This window comes from Pelmatolapia mariae, linkage group LG14, assembly GCF_036321145.2.
Source record: "Pelmatolapia mariae isolate MD_Pm_ZW linkage group LG14, Pm_UMD_F_2, whole genome shotgun sequence".
NCBI lineage: Eukaryota > Metazoa > Chordata > Actinopteri > Cichliformes > Cichlidae > Pelmatolapia > Pelmatolapia mariae.
Genome location: NC_086239.1, coordinates 39,415,015 through 39,441,191, shown reverse-complemented (window position 1 = coordinate 39,441,191; position 26,177 = coordinate 39,415,015). Strand labels below are relative to the sequence as shown.

Sequence of the window (26,177 nt, the reverse complement as noted above, 5' to 3'; positions counted from 1 at the left end):
TGTAGACATACAGATTTAAACACAGATATATAAACTTAAATGTTTTCATAAGTGGTGCTGAAAGTTCTGATGTCTTGTATCATGACAAGTCCAACAAATTAACTAGAGCTGGTAGATAAAGGGTGAGGGTTAGCACGGTGGCGGTAGCATCACGCTGTGGGGCTGTTTGCTGCCAGTGGTTCTGGTACACTGCACACAGTGGATGGTATAATGAAGGAGGAGGACTTCCTGTTTTATTTTGATAGTCTCATCATCCTGGTCCTGTGGCCGGTTTCCTGAACAGTTTGGACTCTGATATTTCTTGATGTGGTGGGTCACAGTGTCAGTCACGTCCCCACGCCCATGTCTCCCCATGTCAAGCCTGTGTGGCTTAGTCTTCGTCTCTGCGTACTTCCTGTTTAATTTGTCAGTCTCTCGTCCTGTGTGCATTGTGTTTAGTTTTGCTTCGCCCATCTTGTCATTTCTGATTAGTTCCTCCTCTGTTGCCTCCACTTCCTCGATCGTCCTGCTGTGTATTTATCGCCTGAGTCAGGTCTAAGGTTTTCATGTTCCAGGTTTCTGGTGTTCTCGTTCCACGTACCTCGTGTTTGGTTTTTTCCCCCCACTTGAGATTTCGTTAGTTTAGTCTTAGTCTCCTTTTGCTTTAGTTTGTATTTTTGTGCAGCCAAAAATAAAGGCTTGCTTTTTGTTTAAGTCCAGTACCATCTCTCTCCTCTCCACACAGTCTGCCATCACAGACACAACCCTGCTGAAAATGTATGAACTGCTGTACCAGGAAACCAACTAATTTAAATGAGCTCTACCATTCTGCCAAGAAGAGCGGTCAAACATCCAGACAGAGTTATGTCAGAAGCTTTTTGATGGCTATCAAAAGTGTCTGGTAGGAAATGAATCTCACATTTTCATGTTTCCAATCACAACAACTTCATTGGCTTTAAAATGCTTTTTAAAAAGCATTTCAAAAAATCAAATATTTGCCCAATAATACCCCAGGCTAGACTCCCATGCTAAGTGAGCCTACCGCATGACATGAGCGAGACAGATAAATATAAAGGCATGGCAGCTCGGACGTCACCCGGATCAACGAGGTCCGCGTCAGGTGTTGAGGAACCAGGGCACCCTGGCGAGAAATGGGCTACTGGAACAAGAAGGCATCGGTGGGCAAGAGATGAAATCAGGGTTTTATTGGAATACTACTACGCAAGTAACCCTGGCGGAAGGGGTTACATGAATAGGATGAGGGGCCTATGGATGCTTCGATACCCAACATCCACAATGACGGCGAAGCAACTAGTAGCTCAGTGTTCCAACATTCGAAAGAAGGGACTGCTCTCACAGCTAGAGATTGACGAGGTACAACATAAATGCTACGACAAGGGGGAGCCAGGACGCCAGGTCAGGGGGGAGATATCATCACCCCCACCCGAGATTAGGTACCAAGCCCCAAGTGCGATAGGAGAAGAATCATTGAGTGCGAGAGGAACTGGCCTGAAAGATAGGATCATGGCCAAGCTTGAAACCTGGATCCCCCGTAGCCGGTTACCAAGATTACGTGAAGTACCCTCAGAAGGTCTGCTAGATGACGTTAATGCAGCACTACGGACGATACCTACAACCACCATTACAGAGACTAACAAGCTGATCTACAATACGGCAGCAGTGATCAGTGAGATGCTTGGCTACAAGTTGAACAGCCACAAGGGGCAGTACCCTCCATGGAGAAGAAGGCTAGAGGCTAAGATCAAGGTAGCACGGAGGGAGGTCAGCCAACTATCGGAGTTGCAGAAAGGTGCGATGAAGAAGGTGCCTAAGAAGTACAGCAAGCTGTCTATACCTGAGGCCTTGGAAACTGCCAAGCAAAGACTCACAGCCTTGGCCAGCCGCTTGAAGAAGGCAGGAGAATAAACCAGCTGTTCTCCACAGAACCAGCCAGGGTGTACTCTCAGTGGCAGGGAAACAATATGAAAACAGCACCACCAAGGCTGGAGAGCAATACTGCAAGAGCATATGGGAGAAGGACTCAACCCATAACAGCAATGCTCAGTGGCTAGTGGATCTGAGGGCAGACCACAGCAACCTCCCTGAACAGGGACCAGTAACCATCATAGTGGCAGACATCCAAGAAAGGGTCTCCAATATGAAGAGTTGGACAGCACCAGGGCCCGACATGGTTCACGCCTACTGGCTGAAGAAGCTGACTGCACTCCACAAGCACCTGGCAGCACAAATAAACCAGCTGCTAGTTGATGAGAGACACCCAGAATGGATAACCGGGGCCCGCTCAGTCCTGAAGGGACCTCAGCACCACGTGGAAGCTCCTGTAAGGCACCAAAGTGGCTAAGATGAACAGGCACAAGGGCCAATACATGAGCAGGGCACAGAAAGGGATGGGCAAGAATACCAGAGGCGCAAAACACCAGCTACTGGTAGACTGAACAATCAGCCGAGACTGCAAGACCAGACTGACCAACTTGTGCTCTGCCTGGATTGATTACAAGAAGGCCTATGACTCAATGCCCCACACCTGGATCCTGGAATGCCTAGACCTATACAAGATCAACAGGACCCTAAGAGCCTTCATCAGGAACTCAATGGGAATGTGGCGTACAACACTAGAGGCCAACTTCAAGTCCATAGCACAAGTCACCATCAAGTGCGGGATCTACCAAGGAGATGCTCTGTCCCCACTGCTGTTCTGCATAGGCCTGAATCCCCTCAGTGAGATCATTAACAAGACTGGCTACAGATACCGACTACGGAATGGAACAGTTGTCAGTTGTCGTGATCAGGTACCCTGCTGGGATAATAAGCTGTCCAAAGGAGGAGATAGAAGCCACTGACATCAAGACAAGACCATGCATGGAGGGTTTCACCCTAAGTCCAGCACCCTGAGGCTGTACGCTAAGAGGAAGGAAGGAGGCTGGGGACTGGTGAGTGTCAGCACCACGGTCCAGGATGGGACAACGAAGATGGCCCCAACTGACAGCGTGCTCAGTGAATACCTCAGGCAGCAGAAACCCAAGAAAGAGGAGGAAGACGAGGCACCATCATGGAAGGACAGGCCCCTGCACGGTATGTACCACCGGCAGATAGCAGAGGTGGCTGATATCCAGAAATCCTACCAGTGGCTGGACAAAGCTGGACTGAAAGACAGCACAGAGGCACTAATCATGGCAGCACAGAAACAAGCTCTGAGCACAATAGCCATAGAGGCTGGGGTCTATCACACCAGGCAAGACCCCAGGTGCAGGCTGTGTAAAGATGCCCCTGAGACAATCCAGCACATAACAGCAGGGTGCAAGATGCTAGCAGGCAAGGCATACATGGAACGCCATAACCAAGTGGCCGGCATAGTGTACAGGAACATCTGTGCTGAGTATAACCTGGAAGTTCCGAGGTCAAAATGGGAGACGCCCCCAAGGGTGATGGAGAATGACCGAGCTAAGATCCTGTGGGACTTCCAGATACAGACGGACAAAATGGTGGTGGCTAACCAACCGGACATAGTGGTGGTAGACAAACAGAAGAAGAAGGCCGTAGTGATAGATGTAGCAAATGACAGCAACATCAGGAACAAGGAACACGAGAAGCGTGCGGTGACTCCCAAGCTAGGCGAGTGGTTCCAGCAGATCCCAGGAACAACATCGGAGATCTCTGTCCAGAAGAGTGCAGTCCTAGGAACAGCTAAGATACTGCGCAGGACCCTCAAGCTCAGGCCTCTGGTAGAGGACCCGAGCTTGAAGGATAAACCAGTAATAACACTTCTCAAACACTACTCAAAATCCTCCACTCGTAGGAGCCACAGGACATTTAAATAGTGCACATGCATCAACCAACATGCAGCCTGTTTCAGCTGCTGCTTGTTTCTCCATAGTTTAAACCTTTTCTGACTTTTTTCCTCTGTCTTTTACTTTCTGTTGTATAGTGTTCGTTTAAATAGTTTTCTCTCAAACATGATGGTGGAGAGAGTTTTTCTTCGCCATGCTGTTACTGTTACTGAGAAACAGGGTCACGGCGCAGCAGCTAAACACCGCACGCTTTGTTTACTCCTTAGATCAACTGATCGCCCTGATGCCAGCCGGCTTGTTGACCAAACCCACAGACATGTTGATTACCTACAGGTAGACCACAGTATGTGCATCTTCAACATTGTGTGTCTAATGAGGTGATCAGCAACACAGGGGCACCACAGAGACCTCCATCTTCAGAGGTTTTCTGATGACTCTGCAGTGGTTGGATATCTCAGTGAGGGTAATTAGTCAGAGTATCGGGCTGTGACCATTGTTTCAGTCCAGGGGGCCGAAGTGGACATTGTGGAGGACTATAAACACATCAGAGTACAAAGACACAATAACCTGGACTGAGTTAAAAACACCACTGTGCCCTACAGGAAGGGCGAGAGTCGTCTCTGAGGTCCTTCAACATCTGTTGGAAAATACTCAGGATTTTTGTTGGAGTCAAATTGTTAAATGTTGCCATTATTGTACTTAAATTTGTAAGTCTTGGTTCAAACTGTATGATCAAAGACATTCCTTTGTTTCTGACCCCCTCCCCAGCTGGTTGAATGGTGGGGGAGGCTGTAGTGCAGGGGTCGGCAACCCTGGGCACACGTGCCACAGCTGGCACGCGAAGGGTTAACTGATGGCACGACCATAGCTGGACTGGCCAACAGGCATACCGGGCATTTGCTCGGTGGGTTGATGGTGATTTTTCGTTTTTATGGGCCGATGATTTTTTTTTTTTCCTTCTAATGGTATAAACAGTGAAAGGTGGTGGATTGTCCAGATGCTGGCCAATGTGTAAAAATAAGTCAGTTGTTTGGTGGTGGCTATGGCGGAGCTTCCACAGAGGCCAGCAGGTGGATGAGGGAAAGGGGAGGCAGGAGGAGGAGAGACCCGAGGCAGCCGCCGGTCCGAGTGTCAGGTGAACTGAACTTCAGGTAAGAAGTTATGACCTGCAGTCTATCTGGGTCAGATATAAACCAAGTTTAGGTGGAGTTTATTTTCGCTGTGCTGACTTTTTACAGTCAGTTACAATAACTCGTACTGCGTACTAGCTAGCATGACGGAGTTTCTATACAGCTGGGTGGGTGCTATGATGTTACTGATAGTGAACTTTATTTTATTCATAAGGTTAGTTAGTAGAGTCGCCAACCGTCCCGTAAAAAATTGAATCATCTCGTATTCAGAGAAAATATTACGCGTTTCGTATTGAGCTGAAAAGGAACAGTTTGTCCCCGACTTCAGCTAGAATGAAAAAGACACAAAGCTGGAGTTATTCTGTCTTTACGCTGCAGCTGCCTCTTCTCCTCTCATTCTCCCCCCCTCCCTCTCCTGTTGCTACTTCAATCATGAAACTGATCAATGATCAGCTGATCGGCTTTTCTCTCTTGTGACAGTGTACATCACTGTCACAACAGCGTCTGTTTTCATTCAAAGGCTTTATGGCTTTAATACCTGGTGGGTTGGTCTCTAGTCAAAATGCCCGGGCCATTTTTTTGTCCCAGTCCAGCCCTGGGCACAACACGCAGTGAGTTAATCTGAGAAGGTGCATTAAAAAAAATAAATGGCCGGGCCAGCGGTGCACATCGCAAATTAGCTTGCATAGACACATTAGTTGTGCCGCTTCTTAATGACGGTATCTTAGGTAACAACCCCAACTACCAGATTCAACTTGTAATTGGCTAAAAATAACTTAGCCTACTGGTGAGAGGGACGTTGTTAGCTTTCCACATTCCAACACTTCAAAAGCTTCAGGAGCTGTCCGCTCAGCGCAGCATCAGCACCGCGGAAATACATGGATACATCCGTAGACTCGAGACAGAATTCACAATGCGTTTTCGGGACTTTCAGGTGTATGGACCAATGTTTTCTTTTCTGATCAAACCAGAAAGCTTTAATGAGCAGCTGGATTTGTCTCGCATTAACTGGCTGAGTTAATGCCAGTTAATGTGACATCGAAATGCAGCTGATTGAACTGAAAAGCTCGACTCTGTGGGGGTCAAAGTTTGCAGAACTACAAACACAGCTGGTGTCCACAGCTGTGCGTGTTCATGGAGCTGCATTTTCACCTGCTGGACATCACTACCTGACAAACTTGTCAGGTAACTGTCTTCAGAACATTGCAGAGGCCTTATTGACAGTATTTGGCTCTACATATCTGTGTGAGCAGATTTTCTCTCACATGAAGAGTGTCCTCAGGTAGCCGTCTGAATGCTGGACACTCGGAGACCTGTGTCTCTGAGTGGGAGACCAGAGATCACATTAACATGTGTGTCTCTGTATTAACAAACATGCCATATTGGCCCAGTTTATTTTTCTTATCATTGTTGTGAGGAGACCATAAATAGCATTTGTATTTTCTGTTGTACAGTTCATTTGCTGTTATAGATACAAAGTGTCTGTTTTTGTTTCTAAATAGCTGATAACTATTCGCTGATAGCTGCAAACATCTGCAAACAAATATAATTCTAATAAAGTTGTTCTATATCAGTGGTTCCCAAACTTTTTTTGCTAGGCCCCCCTTTGTTTTACAAGAAAAATGTTTGCCCCCCCCCCCTCCCGCGCGTGCACGCGCGCACGCACGCGCACACGCACAAACACATCCTCCAACCACACACACCCATATTTTGCTCCATTGTGGTTTATTTCACACCTCAAACATTTAGTAAACAATTAAGCAAATACAAGTAATCTGCAATAAATTACAGGGAGTAAGAAAATAAACTACTAACTCTTTTACGCTATGTCCGCACCTACACGGGTATTTTTGAAAACGCAGCTGTTTCGTCCACACGTAAACGGCGTTTCGAATCACCGAAAATGGAGATTTTTAAAACTCCTTTTTTGCGTTTACATGTGGACGAGGAATACAGAGTTCGTCACGCAACGTCAAAGGTATGTGCCTTTTTCACGTCACGCTGTGCGCCACGTTATTGTTTACATGAGATGAGTTGCAGAATGGCAGATAGAGACAAAATACTGTTAATCTGACTATCTGCAGGTTTTACACGCTTACATACACACACGCAGTTACTGTCCCTCCATTTAGAAAGGCAGAGGCGTCACGGTGTGATTATTTTACCTGTAGTTGTTTTTTCCTGTGTAATAATATTCAACATTGCTATCAATACATTTTTGAAAAAATGTCTCTCTGTGCAAAATGGGTTCAAAAACATAAACAGCTGTGGGATACTGTTTGTCCGTGATTGGAACCGGGGGAACAAATCGTGGCAGGATCAGCCTGATGTTATTTGTATCCTGCTGTAACTTTACTGTATAAAGAGCTAACATCTCCAACATGTCAGGAGTAGTTAGTCATTACAACAAGTGTTTGTGAACTAAAAATCAAGAATGTGGGATACTGTTTGTCCGTGATTTGGAGAGCCTAGCGCGTGCTCCCAACGCAGGGAAAACCAATTCTGCAGTGGAGACCTACCTTGGCACTTGTGCAGGTGAAGCCAAAGGGCAGATATGCTTCATCATATTTTCTAGTCTTTGGCTTAGAATGAAGTTGGTTTGGAAACATATTCAGCGATGCTTCATCTCCTGCTTTGCGTTTGTGTAGGCGCCCTGTGCTAGCAGTGTCCAAGCGTTTTGTTTTTCCCCCCCCCTTTTCATACCGCGCCCCCCCTGCAATGGCACTGTGCCCCCCCTAGGGGGCGGGCCCCACACTTTGGGAAGGTCTGTTCTATATAGTGTGTAACTGTTAATATAGAGCGTTATTAAATTTATTGCTAATGCAATCATATGGCACACTGACTTCTGAGGAAACTTTAGATGGCACTCATCATCAGAAAGTAGAGCTGGGCGATATAAGATTTGTTCATATCACGATATGTTTTTTTCATTTCAGGCGATAACGATATATATCACGATATAAGCCAAATAACTATATTTGTAAGATTTAAATGTGCCGTTGCTCAGAAGTAAAATGTGAAATAATTAGCAGCTTGTTTTAATTTAAATATTTATTTCCCATAATAAGTTCAACAGGGTAGATGTACTTAAGGAACATGAGACTTCAGTTTCAGATAAATAAAGGCAAATATTGCAAACTACACAAAACGCAGCTGCTAAAGCGTTTAAGTTTCAAAATAGAACAAACAAAACAGACTACTAAATTGTCAATTCCACTTAGAAACAAAATTTTAATTCTAAAAATAAATCTTAGTTCGTTTTACAGAAGAACAGACAAAATTGACTAACTTTTGTCAATATCAAATAAACTGAGAACTAAAAGGAAATTTTCAATCTCGCTTTTCAAACAGTTTTAACAGTTACTTTAGTCTGACAAAAGCCGAATGACGAATTAGTGCTTTCAGTCAGAGATTGAGCATGCACCGGTTTATTGTATTTCCAGACTTGCTTTCGGCACAATTTACAGTGCGTTACTCTGTTTTTTGTCAGACTTGAAATAGCCGAAATACCTTCACACTACGGAACTTCTATGGCCCTTCCGTTCGACAATCTCTCCGGCATTGGAACCATTATTGGTTTTTTCTTCGGTAACCTTCGCTCACGCTCTCGGTTGATTTTTCTCTAGTCGGCAAACTCATTTCCTCCATTATCTGGGCAGCCCGGCTGCAAAAACAAATACACATGTGCGCCTTGGCACTTGTGCTGTACGTAACAAGTCACGTGACGTGACGCTGCGGCTGTGATTGGTTAGGCTCTGCGCTACTTAATTTGGATTGGCTGTCCTTTTTTTTTTTTTAAGAGGACAAGAGAGATGAGGCCTATTGCAATAGTTTAATTTTTCTATTGAGAAAAAGTTATTTCGCAATACATATCGTTATCGTTCTATCGCCCAGCTCTATCAGAAAGGTTGCCGACCCCTGCTGTAGTGTTTTATTATAGGGACACATCCTATGTGAAGGTTCTGTTTTCTTGTTTAGTAAACTTCCTGCCCTTTTTGGCCTCACCTGTGTTTGTGTATGGTGAGACTGTTAGAGGGGTTAAGCCATATACAGAGTGGGGGAGATTACCCTTTGGTGAGCAGGAGGTCACACAAACGCACCCCCAAACACAAACACACACACGCACTTACATACACACTCAATGCTTTAGGGTTTATGATGCACCATGGGGGGGGGTTTACAATGGGTGTTTGTGTAAACTGTGTGTCACAGAAATAAAAGGCTGCAGGGGAAGATGGTTCTTCGAAGTGGTCTGACACCGAGGGCAGAAGGGCTGCTCTGAGATCCTTCCCTTGCTAGCATGTGAAAAACCGGTTGAGCTGTTCGTCTTGCTTCGTTAACGGGAATAAGTCTGAACTAGCGGGCCTGTGAAAGCGCAGACCCAACAATTTTCTATGAGTCTATTGTGGTCAGTGCTATCCTCTTTGCTGTTGCATGCTGGGGCAGCAGGTTGAGGGTCACAGATACCAACAGACTCAATAAACTGATCACAAGGCCAGTAATGTTGTGGGGATAGAGCTGGACTCTTAGGGTGGTGTTGGAGAGGCGGATGTTGTCCAAAATAAGGACAATTCTGGTCAATACCTCCCACTCCCTCCATGACGTGGTGGCTACTCACAGTGAGAGACTGAGATTACCCACAATGCACCACTGAAAACACAGGAAATCCCTCCTGCCTGTGGCTGTACAGCTCCTCCATCTTCTGCACAGCATACACTAATCGTTGCACACTTGTACTATTTGCAGACAAAATAAAGTTTTACACTTTGATAAGAGGCAGACCTCAATTTCAACCACATATATTAATTTGTGTTATATACTGGGATATTTATAAGTGGGCTGTTTGTATATACCAGAGCTTCATTGTTGTATTTTGTAACTTTGTAATATGTTGTGTTATTTAATTTAGTTTAAGTTACAGTGACCACATCATTTCCTCAGTTACTAACAAAGTATTGGGATTTAATATTTAAGTGGGCCAAATGTTAAAAACAAACTGACTCAGCAGGTGGTTACCTGTTCTCCAAACTCTCCACGGAGTCCATCCTTCCCTGGCTTACCCTGAAACACAAACATGTTCCAGGTTTTAGATTCCTATAAAGAAATGTGACTTAATATTGAAGATGGGACTACATGTCTTTCTTGTTCCTACCAGGGAGCCAATGTCACCTTTCTCCCCCTTCTCTTCTTTAATCCCCAACCTCCCAGGTTTACCCTGGAGGAGAAAACAAAAGCGCTCATCACTTAAAAATAAAAATTCACAGAATAATAATTCATAGTTTTTTTGGCTTTAAAAAAAAAAAAGTTTATGATTCACCCAGGCAAACAATTTGACACTTACACGACGACCAGGACAACCTTTTTCTCCACTGTCACCTGGTTCTCCCTGTAAAACAAAAGCACATCAGAGAAACCCAAGAGAAACTGACAAAGTGACTGACAGACAGAAAGACAGAGCGACAGACAGACCCACAGAGCAACACACAGAGCGACAGATTGACAGAGCGACAGACAAACAGAGCGACAGACAGACAGAGCGACAGACTGACAGAGCGACAGACAAACAGAGCGACAGACAGACAGAGCGACAGACGGACAGAGCGACAGACAAACAGAGCGGCAGATTGACAGAGCGACAGACAGACCCACAGAGCAACAGACAGAGCGACAGATTGACAGAGCGACAGACAGACCCACAGAGCAACAGACAGAGCGACAGATTGACAGACAGACAGAGCGACAGAAAAACAGAGCAACAGACAGAGCGATGGATTGACAGACAGACAGAGCGACAGAAAAACAGAGCAACAGACAGAGCGATGGATTGACAGACAGACAGACAGACAGACTGCCTGACAGACAGACGGCGCGACAGAGCGATAGACAGAGAGACAGACAGACCTTCAGCTCTTTGGGTCCCTCGGCATACAGTTTGATTCCTTTTGGCCCAGGAACTCCTGGAGGTCCCCGGTCACCCTAAAACCAAACACAGCTGATGGTGGTGAAGGTGAAAGGGATGGTGATGAAGAGGACGGCGTTTCACAGGTTAGACACAGTACAAAATCAGAGCATGTCGTAGTTTGTAAATACAGACCATACTCCTATCCCCACCTTCTGTCCTCGTGGACCTGGGATCACTGGACTGGGACCTTCCTGACCCTGAACCAAAAACAGAGACAGAAGTTACTTTATGGTTTCCGTGTTAACGTATGAATGGTGCCGTCACATGAACCACCACAGCAGCTTCTCCCAAAAAACAAAAACAAAACTAAAAGCGAATCCTGACGTCAAGCCAAGTGTGTAAGAAATCGTTTTTCTGAATCACAAACTGCTCCTAGGTCAGTTTACTGTGTTACCCCACTAACCTTTTCTCCTCTCAACCCTGGAAGACCTGGAATTCCCTGGAAAAAAATACATGAGATGTCAGCTCACTGAACTACTGAGTGCAATTAATGTTTGAATAAGGTGGATGTCCAAAGCATACAGGAAATCCATCGAATCCTGGTGATCCTGTCACGCCCGGTTCACCTGGATCCCCACTGAGCCCCTGGAACACACAAACAGTTCAGCAGCCAGTCAGAGCAAACTTTATACCAGCTAATCTGATGATAAGTTTACAATGCTCATGATAGAAAGCATCTTAAGATTTAACAGAATTTGGTCCAGCCTGCTGGATTCAGTCTGTGAACCAATCAGCGTTCAACTGATTGGTTGATCATTCTGAACAGTCTAAAGCAGGGGTCAGCAACCCTGGGCACGCGTGCCACAGCTGGCACGCAAAGGGTTAACTGATGGCACGACCATAGCTGGACTGGCCATCAGGCATACCGGGGTCGATGGTGATTTTTCGTTTTTATGGGCCGATGATTTTTTTTTTTCTTGTAACGGCATAAACAGTGAGAGGTGGTGGATCGTCCAGATGCTGGCCAATGTGTAAAAATAACTCAGTTGTTTGGTGGTGGCTGTGGCGGAGCTTCCACAGCGGCCAGCAGGTGGATGAGGGAAGGGGAGGCAGGAGGAGCAGAGACCCGAGGCGGCCGCCGGTCCGAGTGTCAGGTGAACTGAACTTCAGGTAAGAAGTTATGACCTGCAGTCTATCTGGTCAGATATAAACCAAGTTTAGTTTATTTTCGTTGTGCTGACTTTTCACAGTCAGTTACAATAACTCGTACTGCGTACTAGCTAGCATGACGGAGTTTCTATACAGCTGTGTGGGTGCTATGATGTTACTGATAGTGAACTTTATTTTGTTCATAAGGTTAGTTAGTAGAGTTGCCAACCGTCCCGTAAAAAACGGAATCGTCTCGTATTCAGAGAAAATATTACGCGTTTTGTATTGAGCTGAAAAGGAACAGTTTGTCCCGGACTTCAGCTAGAATGGAAAAAGAGACAAAGCTGGAGTTATTCTGCGTCTTTGATCAGTGATCAGCTGATCAGCTTTTCTCTCTTGTTTGTTTATCGCCCACTTTGCGCCAGAAAGAGGAAACCAGCGGAGGTCGCGCTAAACAACAGCAGCACGTTTAAGCTTGATCAGCTGTTGTTAGAATTTATTTAATATTAATTTCTAGTATCAGCTGATGTTTGCTGGAGCCACAGCTGTAAAGCTGCTGGTCATGATGTCGGTTTGGATATGTGGTGAGAGGGAAACATGAAGATGAAACCAGGAGATGTCCTTACTGAATCATCAGAGCTGAACAGGTGATGGAGAAACAGGTTTACCTTTTAGGTGACATGAATGAGTTGAAGGGAAGTTATGAACTGTTTCTGAGAGACAAATAACACCAGGATCCTTTTCTAAGTAGCTGACAGCTGGTAACTGTGCAGGGGCGGGTCTAGCAAAGTGTTGCCAGGGGGCCAGGTAGGGCATTAACAGGGAAAGGGGGCACAAAGAAATACTTTTCTTTCTTATTCTCATTTAAAATGTCTCGCTTTTATTAAATAATTATCTGAATCTTACAACCAAAATTTTTATCTGATGTAAAATGTATAGAAATCATACATATACCTACAAGACAGCGTACATCACTGTCACAACAGTGTTTGGGTTAGGGTAGGGTTAGCTATCTTAGCTAACAACCCCAACTACCAGATTCAACTTGTAATTGGCTAAAAATAACTTAGCCTACTGGTGAGAGGGACGTTGTTAGCTTTCCACATTCCAACACTTCAAATGCTTCAGGAGCTTTCCGCTCAGCGCAGCATCAGCACCGCAGAAATACATGGATACATCCGTAGACTCGAGACAGAATTCACAATGCGTTTTCAGGACTTTCAGGTGTATGGACCAATGTTTTGTTTTCTGATCAAACCAGAAAGCTTTAATGAGCAGCTGGATTTGTCTCGCATTAACTGGCTGAGTTAATGCCAGTTAATGCAACATCGAAGCAGCTGGAATCCACAGCTGTGCGTGTTCATGGAGCTGCATTTTCACCTGCTGGACATCACTACCTGACAAGGTTAACTGTCTTCAGAACATTGCAGAGGCCTTATTGACAGTATTTGGCTCTACATGTCTGTGTGAGCAGATTTTCTCTCACATGAGTGTCCTCAGGTAGCCGTCTGAATGCTGGACACTCGGAGACCTGTGTCTCTGAGTGGGAGACCAGAGATCACATTAACATGTGTGTCTCTGTATTAACAAACATGCCATATTGGCTCAGTTTATTTTTCTTATCATTGTTGTGAGGAGACCATAAATAGCATTTTCTGTTGTACAGTTCATTTGCTGTTATGGATAAAAAGTGTCTTTTTTTGTTTCTAAATAGCTGATAACTATTCGCTGATAGCTGCCAACATCTGCAAACAAATATAATTCTATAAAGTGGTTCTATATAGTGTGTAACTGTTCATATAAAGCGTTATTAAATGTATTGCTAATGCAATCATATGGCACACTGACTGCTGAGGAAATTTTAGATGGCACTCATCATCAGAAAGGTTGCCGACCCCTGGTCTAAAGGGTTTGGTGGAGACATTCATTTGGAAAATGAACCTCACTTGATTTTTTTTCTTTATTTCAGAAAAATCAAATATCTGACCGTGGCGCCTTTTGGTCCCGGTGGTCCTCGTGCTCCTTTTATATCCTGAGTCTCGGGGAACACTCTCGTCTCTCCCTGAAACAGAATCAGAGGAACCTTTGTTAAAAGAAACCATCACAGATCAAATCAGCCATCTTCAAATCCATCTTCTTCATTACAGCATTCAGGTGTCAATGCTTACCTTCATGCCCCGAGGACCATCACGCCCCTGAAACACGTGAACACTCACAGCTTTAGCTTCACACACTGAGTTAGCTTAGCGTATTTTTAACTGTTTTATAGACAGGAAGTGACTCACCCGCCTGCCTGCAGGTCCAGGAAGTCCAGGATGCCCTGGAAAACCAGCATCCCCCTGAAAGACATGAGTCACATTTGTGTGTGTGGGTGCGATCGGGTGATTCATTTTGATAGGAAACACTCTCCAAAACTGGCTTTGATGCTGATCACAGCCTGGAAAGCTTTGGAAAACCTGAAAGTCCTTGATAGTTACTGACAGCTGGACACCTAAATATGTGTGGTTCAAAATGATCGTGACTCTAGACTCCTATGCAGATGATACACAAGTATATCTCCCTGCCCAGTGTTATTGACGTAACTAGCGTTTTAAACAGCTTGTCAAAAAGATGAAAAAAAATTCAGTTTAATTGTTGGCAAGTTCCTGTAAAAGTTTCAGAATAAAAGCCTTGTACATACTGGGTAAACCAGCTTACGTGTTTATAATAAGCCACCACAGGATTAATCATGGTCACCGTGGCTTCTTTTCTGCAGCTTCAACCTGCATGTGTGGATGGCGGGCTGATTTCTGGAAGCGTTTCTGAGCGCGTGCACTAATTTCCAGCACACAATCACGTCTGCTGTTAATGCGGTGCTGCGTGAAGGCCTGACGATTACACACATCCAACACTGATTTTCAGCCTTAGAATCTTTAAATGTTTTGTTGACGAAATATTTAACATCTGCATCATTGTTTTCATTGACATTCAAACATTTTGAAATAGTTTGCAGGTGTAGTTTTTGCAGATTGGTGCACCTCTGCATCTGCAAAACGTTCTTTTTTGCCTGTTATCCCTCCAGCTGTTTCATTTTAGTATCAGCGACTGTGACAGACTTTTATTGCCTTTTTGAGACAAATTCAAAATGAAAATGCTAAATTGTCTTAGTTTAAACAATATATACGTTTTTTTTGCTCTGTTGTGAATAAAATGTGCATCTGTAACATTTGCAAATCACAGTTTTCAGTTTTTATTTACATTTTGCAAGTTTTTCCACAGCTGGTCTATAACTAGCTGCAGGGATGAGCGCGTGAGGCTCAGACGGTTATACATCAATCGGCGAGCACAGGAAGAGAGGAATATAAAACTCCAGAGATGAGAGAACAAAAGATTATTCGATCTGCCTTCTGCCAAGCCATGATTTCTACCTTCGTCCCGTTGCATCCTGGGATTCCTGGCCGACCGATCGGTCCTTCGTGTCCGGGCAGTCCCTGAGAAATAAATGCATCCAGAAATGTGTTAAACGTTAAGTTAAACTTTATTATCATTATGTGTTTTTAAAAAAACACCAAAGAACATCTTTTTTTCTTATATATTCTTCATGTTACTTCCATACGTATTAGGATCTAGCAGATATGGAGCCTACAGTCTACTGTGCTGTATATTTAATGTGTTCTCTGTGTATGGTGAGCGTCCGTACCGGCAGTCCCGGAGCTCCTGGGAAACCTGGTTCTCCCGGCAAACCCTGATGGTTTGAGAAGTTCAGAACAACGTCAGCAGGACATTTTTTGGTAAATGTGTCTCAAATGATGCTAAAATCAGGGAAAATTTAGGCTTAAAAAAGTCCAAACGACCCCCCCCCCCCCCACTAGCTGCCAGCTGGCTTCACCTGAACTGGACCTTTGGGCCGTGTTTGTGCTGTTGGAGCCTATTGGAGCATTTTTAATGACATCATGTGACCAATAACTCGGCCGCTGTGAGGTTACTGTAGTAACAGACCCTCCACGAAGGCTGAGCGAGAGCTTAGGTGAAGTTTGAGCATTTATCTGGATGGTAGTGAGCTCTGATTAGCATTAGCATCTGTGCCAGCTTGTTTTATCTGATAACTGAGCTTTCATCCAGATACGGTCCCATCTATAACTCTGACACGGAAGCAGCCAAAACAGGAAAGGTTCACTGGGATAAACGATAAAGGCCGTCATACCCGGGCGCCCTTCAGACCCGGACTTCCTGCAGGTCCCGGTTCACCCTGAGGAAAAGAAGAAGAAAACATGAAATGATCTCCAGCAGCCCAAAGCCATAGATTCAACTCTGTGTTCACAGTGAGAAAGGTGCGACATGGTCAATGATCAAGAATCAGAGCAGCATCAGGACCTGACACGTCATGTGACTGAGCTGTCATGTGACTGCTCCAAACAGAAAGTAGTGATTGAGTCAGACTCACTCTCACCTCCTCCTCAGTTTTACATTACACTAAAACACAGCGTTTATTTTCACGAGTGTCTGTGAAACTGACCACGTCTCAAACAAAATCTGACTGAAATGTGATTTTAAACCTAAAAACATCAAAAAGTTTCCCAGACAATGACTTGGATGTTTAATGACGGGATTTCCATTTAAAAAGAAATGTTTTATTATATTACATTTTATTACAAACAAGTATAAAGAGGACTGTGCAGGGACTCGATATGACAATAACAATAACAATAAGAAGAAGAAAGAGGAGATGTCTGTTACCTTTTCTCCTAGTTTGCCCTGATCGCCTTCTTTTCCAGGATAGCCAACGTTTCCAGGAAGACCAGTTTCCCCGGGGAAACCTTTTTCACCCTATTGACAGAATCAGAGTTCAGGTAAGTCAGCTCGCCTGCTGTCCACAGAGGGGCAGCAGAGAGCAGCAGAGTCGATCCAGGCGTCTCAGTCTTCCTGTTTCTCGCCTGGGGGCACTCAGGTGCCGGGCATAACAAAGGGACATTTCACGCTCGGCAGAGAGGAACCGGCCTTTCTTTCTTTCTCCTCGTGAACACACCCGCGATCACAGAGCTCACACCTGGGTGGTCTCAGGTGCATGAGACACAAAGGACCGCAGAGTTCCCTGCAGCCCGGCTCAGACCTGCACGCTCTTGTGAGACGCAGCTCGGAGACTTGACGCCATTTAAAGCAGCAAAAACTGAAAAGTTTGTTTCAGGCGAAATCACAAAATCATGAAAAACAACCCGATCTGATCACATCAGAGGATCAGAGACCACATCAGCAGCCCTTCCACACCTGGCACATCCATCAGCTCCACTCTATTTTCCTCCATAATAAAAACCACCGCAAAATACTTTTATCAGAGGGAGGGGCTATTGCAAGATATTCATCAGTGATTGGCCGACGCCTCCTCTGTGACTCTGACATCAGCGCTCCATGATGGGGAATGTCCCGGTTTCCAAAATGCATCCGGAGGAGAGAGGAGGCCGCTGGAGGATGCACAGGTGTGTCCTATCTGCAGGTCGTTTTAACATGGACACTGAATAATTTTTTTTTTTTTTTTTTTTTTTTTTTTTTTGTTGGTACCAGCAGACCTCAGAACCCAAGCAGACCCTGGCACAGCTCTGGTGTAACAACTGAGAAGGCACGTTTCTCTCTTGTCTGGAAGACCGATCTGTGGCAATGGCTGACAGTGAGAAAATGGTTCCAACTAAGGTGTTGCCTACTGCAGACGTGTACCCTAAAAGAATAATGGAGTATATCGAAGGCTTCCTCATCTCCAAGACATTGTTCACATCCTGCGAGCTGGGTGTGTTTGATGTGTTATTGGGTTCAGAGCGCTCCCTGTCTGCAGCAGAGATCAGTCAGGCTGTGGGTGCGAGTCTGGATGGCACAGAGAGGCTGCTGGCTGCCTGCACTGGCATGCAGCTCCTCAACAGACACCAAGACAATGGGAAAGTGTCTTACAGTAACACTGAGCAGGCCAGGCTCTTCCTCACGCGCTCCAGTCCTTTGTCCCTCTACCAGTCCATCCATTACCATTCCAAAACAATCTACCTCTGCTGGCACTATCTGACTGATGCCGTCAGAGAGGGAAGAAACCAGTATGAAAAGGCTTTTGGAGTCAGCTCTGGAGACCTGTTTGAAGCAATCTACAGGTCGGATGAGGAAATGGTGAAATTTATGCAGTTAATGCACTCCATCTGGAACATCTGTGGTAAGGATGTGGTCACAGCCTTTGACCTTTCACCCTTCAAAGTCATCTGTGACCTTGGAGGCTGCAGTGGGGCATTAGCCAAGCACTGCACGTCAGCCTACCCAGAATGCACTGTGACAATCTTTGACCTCCCCAAGGTGGTGCACATGTCGAAGGAACACTTTATCAAGGAGGATGACCAGAGGATAAGCTTTCATGAAGGGAACTTCTTCAAAGACTCTCTACCAGAAGCTGAACTCTATATTCTGGCAAGAATCCTCCATGACTGGACAGACGAACGCTGCGTAGAGCTACTCCAGAGAATCTATAAAGCATGCAAACCAGGAGGTGCTGTGCTGGTGGTGGAGGCGCTGCTCAATGAGGATGGTTCTGGCCCGCTTACAGCTCAGCTTTACTCCCTGAACATGCTGGTGCAGACGGAGGGCAGAGAGAGGACAGATGTTCAGTATGCTGCCCTGTTGACTGCTGCCGGATTCACCAACATCCGGCACTGCCTCACTGGGAAGATCTATGATGCGGTGCTGGGACACAAAAAGGCATAAGATGAAGAAAAATGGATGCTCTACCAGGAGTGAAGCCTCACATCACCTGTGGGGGGGGGGGGGGGGGGGGGGGGGAATCACATTCCCTTCCTGTGTGTTTTCACTTTTCCCATGAAGTTTCAAAATGAATAAATTCTTCAGCATCAAAAAAAAAGATAAAAAATAAAAAAAATAAAAAAAATAAATGTGTCTATATGTCAGGTTGGGTATCAGACGCCACCTCTCTGGGGACATCTCAGGCCCTCCAAGGTTTGGAGGCCTATCTCCCCCCACCACTTCCCCTGCCGGTGGCAGACGCCCTCAGACATCGATGCGTTGGTGGTTCTTTGTGTCCGGGGGTGGGCGTCCGGGTACACACCGGCTCACTCCTTGGTGGCTGCTTATCCGGGCCTGGAACCTGGGGTTCGCTCGGGCCACTTCGGGGGTGGGGTGCCCTCGGCCTCTCGGCCTGGGGCTCGGTCACTCAGGCACAGCTGGCTGCCGGCGGAGCTCACGGGCACGTCACTGCAACCCCCCCTGGCTTCTGCTCCGCGGCTGCTGAGTGACCCCTCATCTGGGACTCTCCTCAGCTCTTTCTGGGATAGTGGCGCGGCTGCCCCTCTGTTGGTCTTCCTTGGTCTCTTGTGTTCTGGGGGCCTCTGGATGTCTGGAGTTTTGATCTCCTCCATACCTGCTTCATGCCCTGGAGGATGGGACTGTGGCCCCCCACACCCTCTAGCAGATCATTACATGAAGGAACCTTTTAAATACAAGCGCGCTCATGCTCACAGGTGTACACACGGGTGATCACACACACAAACTACACCCTTTTTGGCTCCTACCTCAAAGCACACTGTGCGCTGTCGATCTTACGTGCTGCACAATAATGTTTAATATTAAGTATGTAGTGTTATATTCCCATATATCATTGTGATGTTGTTTATTCTATTACTCTCGTTTTCTTCTGCTTGTTTTCTTTTTTCTTTCTCAACAGGTGATCCAGGTGATCGATATATGTATTTTTTGTCTACTTATTTTGTTGGTTTTTGTTTTTTGCCCTTTATCCCCGTCCCTCTTCTCCGCTGTTTTTTTTTTGTTTTGTTTTGTTTTGTTTTTTCCCCCCTCTTTCTTTCTCCCTTTTCTTTTCCCCTGTCCCGTATCTAGCAAGTAAAAAAAATAAAATAAAATAAAATAAAATAAACAATAAAAGGTAAATCAAATGGACCATTACGGCAAGGCTGGGATGGTCCATTTGGTAAAGTAAATCCGTTGGGCATCTTTCTTCGCCTTTAGACAACAATTCTGATGGCAAAAGAACCAAACGGGACAGGTTTAAAAAAAAAAAAAAACAAAAAAAAAAAACATGGACACTGAAAAGGGGGCGTGGCACGCAGCTGGAATATAAAAACCACAGAGCGAGCTGCACTCATTGGCCGGTAACAACAGACAAAACTTCACCAAAGATGAAAAATGAAGCCACTTCAGACCTGCAAAAACCAGCAGGGATGTAGATCTAAGACCCGTCAGACTGGTCAGCATCAGTTTCATAAAATGATTGAATAGACAGGTGTGTGCTCAGGTGTGTATTTATTGTAAGTGTGTATGGCCACTTTAGATCAAACTTTATATCTATATACAGTATATAAAGTTTATATCTAAACGTTTACATTGTAGATATCTGTACTGTTTCTAACACCTGCAGTGACAGCCTGACGAACCCGCAGTCATCACCGCGTGCTGCTTCCTGAGCTGCTCTGCAGGTCCTGCAGCAGCTGCTGCGTGTTTGTGGCTGTCGGCCTTCAGTAACCAAAAGGCTGCTCCAGGATCAGCTGACTGACGTGGCCGTCTTTTCTGTACCTCGTAAAACTCTGCGGATACTCGTGCACTTTGTTTTGCGTCCCTTCTGTCGTCTTCCAGATCTTCTGGTGTTGCTGCTCAGAGCGCTCATTCTTCTTAGAGTTTCTCTGACTGGATTCTTTTAGGTTTTCAGCCTAGTGACAGCCTCCTTCAGTTTGTTGGTCGTCATTCAAGGTTAAACAGTTTGGACTTGAGTTCGAGTTAATCTGCCCTGAGACCATGAGAGCAGAGCCCTCAGCTGGACCCCTGCTGGTCGGTCACATGTTACCTGTGAGCCTCAGTGTAAAAACGGCTAAACCTCCTTAATGCACTTCAGTAACACCTTCATTTAAATTGCATGTGGCAGAAACGCAAGAGACCGATTCTGGTCCTGGTTCTGTGTCAGTGTGTTCAGGTGGAGACCTCACCTTCTGACCTTTGACCCCATCGCAGTGACACAAAGACTTCCCGCTGCAGTGGCACACCTGCACAGAGATGAGAGGAGTAGTTAACGATGTTTAGGTCTTTGTTTCCTACCATGAGAATCTGCAGGCCTGCGGTTTTTCTTTCACAGTCACTGTTAGGCAAAGTTAGTCGACTCCATAATACAGAGCAAGCGTACTCACAGGGTAAGAAAGGGGAAATATTAGAAATTACTCAGTACTTTAAACTACTTACAATGTAACCATCTCTTCTTTCAGTTATACTTCTAATACTACATAAAATGTTGTCACAGCCTCATGTGTCTTCTTGTTACCAGCTTGTACTCCAGTGAGTATTTATAGGTAATAATCTAATAACAGGGTAAACAGCTGTATTATAAAGTGCAGGTGTGACTGCTCTTTAAGAACGTCGTCACACCCGCAGCCAAACCCATCACCTGTGATGTCACCGTCTTGATTTGTCTGCAGTGATTCCTGAGTGACTCACACACTCAGGAACATCTCCATCATGTGTCCTGCAGCTCGGCATCGTTTAGTCTGGCCTGACCTTAAACTCGGGTTGAAGCCTTTGTCCTTCTGCTGAGCATGTCCCGCCTGATTCTTTATCAGTCAGACATATTTCTGTGGGGTTAAACCCAAACACCTTCATGTAACCTGCAGGTGTAACTGTGGTCTTCCTGTGATAAACCGAACTAGCAGACAGCAGGGGGGAGCTCTGATATCATCTTATCTTTCATTCCTGTCTCACATCTACACGACTGCCTCCATACGAGATGCCTCGACACGTTCTGGAGCAGAGGATGGTGGGTAACGTCCTGTAGCGCCGTGATCAGACGCAGAGCTGCAGACGAAGTGTCTGAAAATATATCAGATTATTTCCATTTTGAGTCAGGTGAACCTGAACCACCTGTACGGTCTTATCACGGCAGACTGACAGACGTTCACAGGTAATCTGACTGATTTCTTTTTGCGCGCTTCAGGAAGATTTTCCTCCGTGATTTTATCGTGGCAGCAATATCGGGGTCACGTGGCCCAGCGTCGGTGCTTTGTATGTGTGACGCACGTGTCTGAAACAAAATAAAGAAGCACTTTGAGAAACGTGTTGGCTAACTCTAACGTGACCCGCTTCCTGTAACGGTCCGAGGTAGCTCTCAGGTCACAGCCAAGTTTCTCTCTGTTCCCTGCGATTCGCTTACAGCAGCGGCTTTCAAAGGTTTTGTACCTGTGGGAAACCAAAATATCAGGGCACACCTGATCATGTGACACGTCACTAATGTGTGACTGACAGCCTTTTTGCAGCATCTGGAGCTGCAGTCCTGCTGCTGCTGGCTCAGATCCAGCGTGATATTGAAGTAGGCCAACATGGATGTTTGGCTTCCAATCAAATAATGTTAATCGTGTTAGCATTAGCCAAATTCAACAAACGACTCGTCAGGGCTGAGGGTTGTTGAGCATTCCTGATCCAGCTGAAGCATCGGCGTAACTTTGTGCTGAACATTGGGGGGGTCGAGATCTCTGTCTAAATAAATAAATCTGGGTAAATTCCCAGATGATTAAATATGCAACTGTTTTGCTGGTAATAACTGAAACGAGTACAGAAAATAAACAGCCTATTTATGCAAGATAATTCATTATTTTATTGGGGGGGTTATATTGGTTGGGTCTGATCATCGGGGGGGTCATAACCCCCCTAACCCCCCTGGAAATTATGCCCCTGAGCTGAAGTCAACAGGCTGGTAGGTGTGCCACAGCATTATCTGTCCTTCTTTGTCTGCAGTGGTTCATCTGGACTGGTGGCTGCTCACAGCTCCATGATCCAGGTCTTTGCTGCACTATAAGGATACAAGTCCAGGACGTTACACCTGCAGGAGCTGCTCAACCAGCCAAGCTCATGAAGCTCCCGGCAGACAGCTTATGAGCTGATGTTGATGCCAGAGGAGGTTTGCAGCGCTGCAGTTACTGAATCAGGAGAGCGCCGCCGATGTTCATGGCACTGTGCACCTCAGCCCTCGGGCGCCGCTCTGTAACTACACCTGCCTGAGATGTTCTTAAACGCAATAACACCACTCTATCGTGCTTCATCGAATATTTAAGATAAGATAAGATAACCTTTATTAGTCCCACACGTGGGAAATTTGTTTAGGAGGAAACTTGTAGCAACAGTTCAGGGCTACAACAGCACCGCGCTCAGAATCAGAGGATTCTTTAGAATCTGTCTCAGTGTTGTTGAAGGCAGACTGCACGGCCATGACGGCTACACAGAGGGAGCGCCACAGTGTCACATGGTGCTTTCGGCTCAGCACATCACTGTGTGTGTGTGTGTGTGTGTCTGTGTCTGTGTGTTTGTGTCTGTGTGTGTGTGTGTCTGTGTGTTTGTGTCTGTGTGTGTGTGTCTGTGTCTGTGTGTTTGTGTCTGTGTGTGTGTGTGTGTCTGTGTGTCTGTGTCTGTGTGTTTGTGTCTGTGTGTGTGTGTGTCTGTGTCTGTGTGTTTGTGTCTGTGTGTGTGCGTCTGTGTCTGTGTGTGTACTCGGGTCAGTAATAACACCAGATGAAGACAAAAGGCTGAAACAGAAAACAGACGTCCTAAACCAACAGACAGAAACCCGACTGTCCGTCTGTCTGACTGCACACAGACAGACGGCTTTTATTTCCTGTCTGACATTCTTTGTAGATTCTTTGATATCCGCAGTAAATAGAAAGAGGAAACTTATGCAGCTCGACCTCCTGCAGGGTTACTGTTAGTACCTGAGCAGGTGAGCGACAGAGAGTCTTGTCATTTCTAATAACTCTCATTGATCATCATCAGTAAACTGATTGATAATTAACGTCACTAATAAGTCTGTAAACCACATACTGTTCCATAACTCACCAGGTTAGATCGTATTAAAGCTTACAGTTTGCATTATTAGGGGCGTGGCCTCTTTGACTGACAGGTGGATGGTGACACAGGTGTCTGTAGCTGCTAGGCTTTACCCGAACTGGACCTCTGGACCATTTTGGAGCCTTTTAATGACCAATAAGCAGCTGCTGTGAGGTTACTATAGTAACAGACCGTCCAGGAAGGCTGAGCGAAAGCTTTGGTGAAGTTTGATTTCATTTGGATGTTACTGAGCTGTGATTAGCAGGTATCTGTGCAGGTGTGATACACCTGTGCAGTGTGTGAGCGCAGACTGACACACAGGTTAAATACTCAGTGTGTGTGAACTAAAGGTGGCCTTCAGGGTTGCTCACGTGATTTGATTTTTAAATAAATTAATGAATCCACCTGGCTATATAACAAATATAATATCAACAGCAATAATAATAATATTAATAACAATAATAACCATCATCATCAAAGTAGGGTTTTTCGTTATTAAAAACTTTGGAAAAACTATCACCCACATCTGTCACTGATCGCGTGACGTCTGTCGGCAGAGTACTGAGCAGCAGGTGAGCCTGGTCACCTGGGTGAAGGTCACTCACCTTCTCTCCGTGCACGGCCGCGCTCAGGCAGCTCCAGAGGACCAGCAGCGGGAGGATCCTGCGCCTCCGGGCGGTCGGAGGCTCCATGCAGGCGGGCGGGCAGGTAGCTGCCTCCAGCCGCGACGGCTCGGCTCGGCTCGGGTCCCGGATTGTACTCAGGTCCGCTTCAGTCCAGAGGAGGGTCCTCGCACCTGCCGGAGCCCGGACACAGCAGCTGCTCTCGGATGGAAGCTCAGCCCGATGACACGGCACGAGCCAACACAGTCACACTCAGCACGAGACTTCCGCCGTGACCTTCAAAATAAAACCTTGGCCCTGAAGGAAATCTGGTCACAGCTCCATCCTTTTATTAAGAAATCTTCGTGGTGGTTGAGTTTGTGGGAAAGCTTTTGTAATTTTAAAGTTTCTGCTGTCAGACAAAAATCACGCGTTTTATTAATATGAGAGAAAAGCATAAAAACTGTATTTCAGGGTTTCTCTCTGATGAAAGGCCAAAAACAAGAAAGGAGGTGGTGGTTAAAGAGCACGTTCACACAGGATCAGCTGATGACAGTGAATAAACAGGTGATGCTGAAAGGAAGGAGACCTGAGATGGTGGAGGAGCAGGTGTAGCTGATGCGGAGGCAGCATCCTCTCAGCTTTGAAGACAACGCGCCTGGAAGACTGGAGACCTGAAACAAGTGCTTCACAAACCCAAGAAAGCCTCAGGTGTGTGAGGAGGGGGGAGGAGCTGCGAGTGCAGCACCTGAGGGTGAAGCTGAGGAGCTGCAAGCACTCGTGCAGGAGCTGTGCACGAGAAAGCTCACGTGAATAATAAATGAGCTAAACTGGCGCGAATTTCAGGGTTAAGACAGATTTGAGATTTCATCAAAGTTAAACAGAAAGCTCAGGTGTGTCAGCAGGCTGTTAGCGTGCAAGCTGTATACACACCTGGACGGAGCAGCACCGCACGCAGGCGCAGGATGCCGGAAGTGCTGTTGTTGCTGTGCGCTGCAGCTTGACCTGCGGGCTGTTCGTGTGTGCGCTCCTGCGGGGAAGTTGTGCTCAGGTTTGCAGCGACATGGAAAGCGCGTGAAGCTCCGGACAGTGACAGCTTCAGGTAGGAAAACTCACGTGACCGTTTGTTTGGGTATCGGGCTGCCGATCGATCACCGTCAGCTGATTATGGTTAGTCAGCTGTTAATTAGCCGCCTATTAGAGTCTGAATGTCTGATCACGTCATCCAGGTAAATAACGCTAATGAGGAGAAGTACTCGAGTACTTTTACTCTGTGGTGATTTATACTTGAAGTTCGGTGAGGATACTTCCTTACGTCTGCACGCACCAAACCGCAGTGCACTATGAGCATTAAAGTCCACGTGCTTCTGCGTTAATTGTTAATTAGCGGATTTGGCGCAGATGCTGATTCATGTGCTTTAAAACGTGTAGCTGTGAAGGGATCGATGGGGCAGGTCCACCTTCCCCGGGTGGTGGTTCTGGGCTCAGCCTGAGGGACCCGGTCTGGAGAATCAGAACTGGACTTTCCCTAAACATGCTGTTCCTTTCACAAGATCCATTTATCAGACTGAAAATACCATAAAGACAATCCATCAAATATTATAACACATTTCTGTTTTACAGTATGTGCAAAAACAGGACTTGTGTATAGACTGTATGTAAAAGATGGCAGCGGAACCCTACGTCCGCATGTACAGGATATTTTTGTAAACAGATTTTCCGTTTTTGTTTTGTTTTTTAAATCCCAAACTTGAAAAACAAAGTGAAACGCTGTCAAGAA

At 45.8% G+C, this 26,177-nt stretch overlaps 2 protein-coding genes across 2 annotated transcripts in view; one reads left to right on the top strand and one right to left on the bottom strand.

Moving 5' to 3' along the window:
• Positions 1–24,634, bottom strand: part of col4a3 (collagen, type IV, alpha 3) — a 50,072-nt gene extending 25,438 nt beyond the window's left edge. The window contains exons 1-16 of the mRNA XM_063494238.1: positions 24,401–24,634; positions 20,921–20,977; positions 16,686–16,775; positions 16,153–16,197; positions 15,649–15,693; positions 15,377–15,439; positions 14,255–14,308; positions 14,138–14,164; positions 13,957–14,031; positions 11,403–11,465; positions 11,284–11,319; positions 11,030–11,077; positions 10,820–10,894; positions 10,260–10,304; positions 10,071–10,133; positions 9,935–9,979 (exon numbers count right to left, since the gene is read on the bottom strand). Coding sequence (XP_063350308.1) covers positions 9,935–9,979; positions 10,071–10,133; positions 10,260–10,304; positions 10,820–10,894; positions 11,030–11,077; positions 11,284–11,319; positions 11,403–11,465; positions 13,957–14,031; positions 14,138–14,164; positions 14,255–14,308; positions 15,377–15,439; positions 15,649–15,693; positions 16,153–16,197; positions 16,686–16,775; positions 20,921–20,977; positions 24,401–24,487 — 918 coding nt within the window. The 5' untranslated portion in view covers positions 24,488–24,634. The remainder of the gene's footprint in view (positions 1–9,934; positions 9,980–10,070; positions 10,134–10,259; positions 10,305–10,819; positions 10,895–11,029; positions 11,078–11,283; positions 11,320–11,402; positions 11,466–13,956; positions 14,032–14,137; positions 14,165–14,254; positions 14,309–15,376; positions 15,440–15,648; positions 15,694–16,152; positions 16,198–16,685; positions 16,776–20,920; positions 20,978–24,400) is intronic.
• LOC134641721 (acetylserotonin O-methyltransferase-like) lies at positions 17,519–18,738 on the top strand. The gene has a single exon (XM_063494240.1). It carries the CDS (start codon positions 17,601–17,603, stop codon positions 18,675–18,677), a length of 1,077 nt encoding a protein of 358 aa, XP_063350310.1. The 5' UTR covers positions 17,519–17,600; the 3' UTR covers positions 18,678–18,738.
• Positions 24,635–26,177: the final 1,543 nt, after the last annotated feature.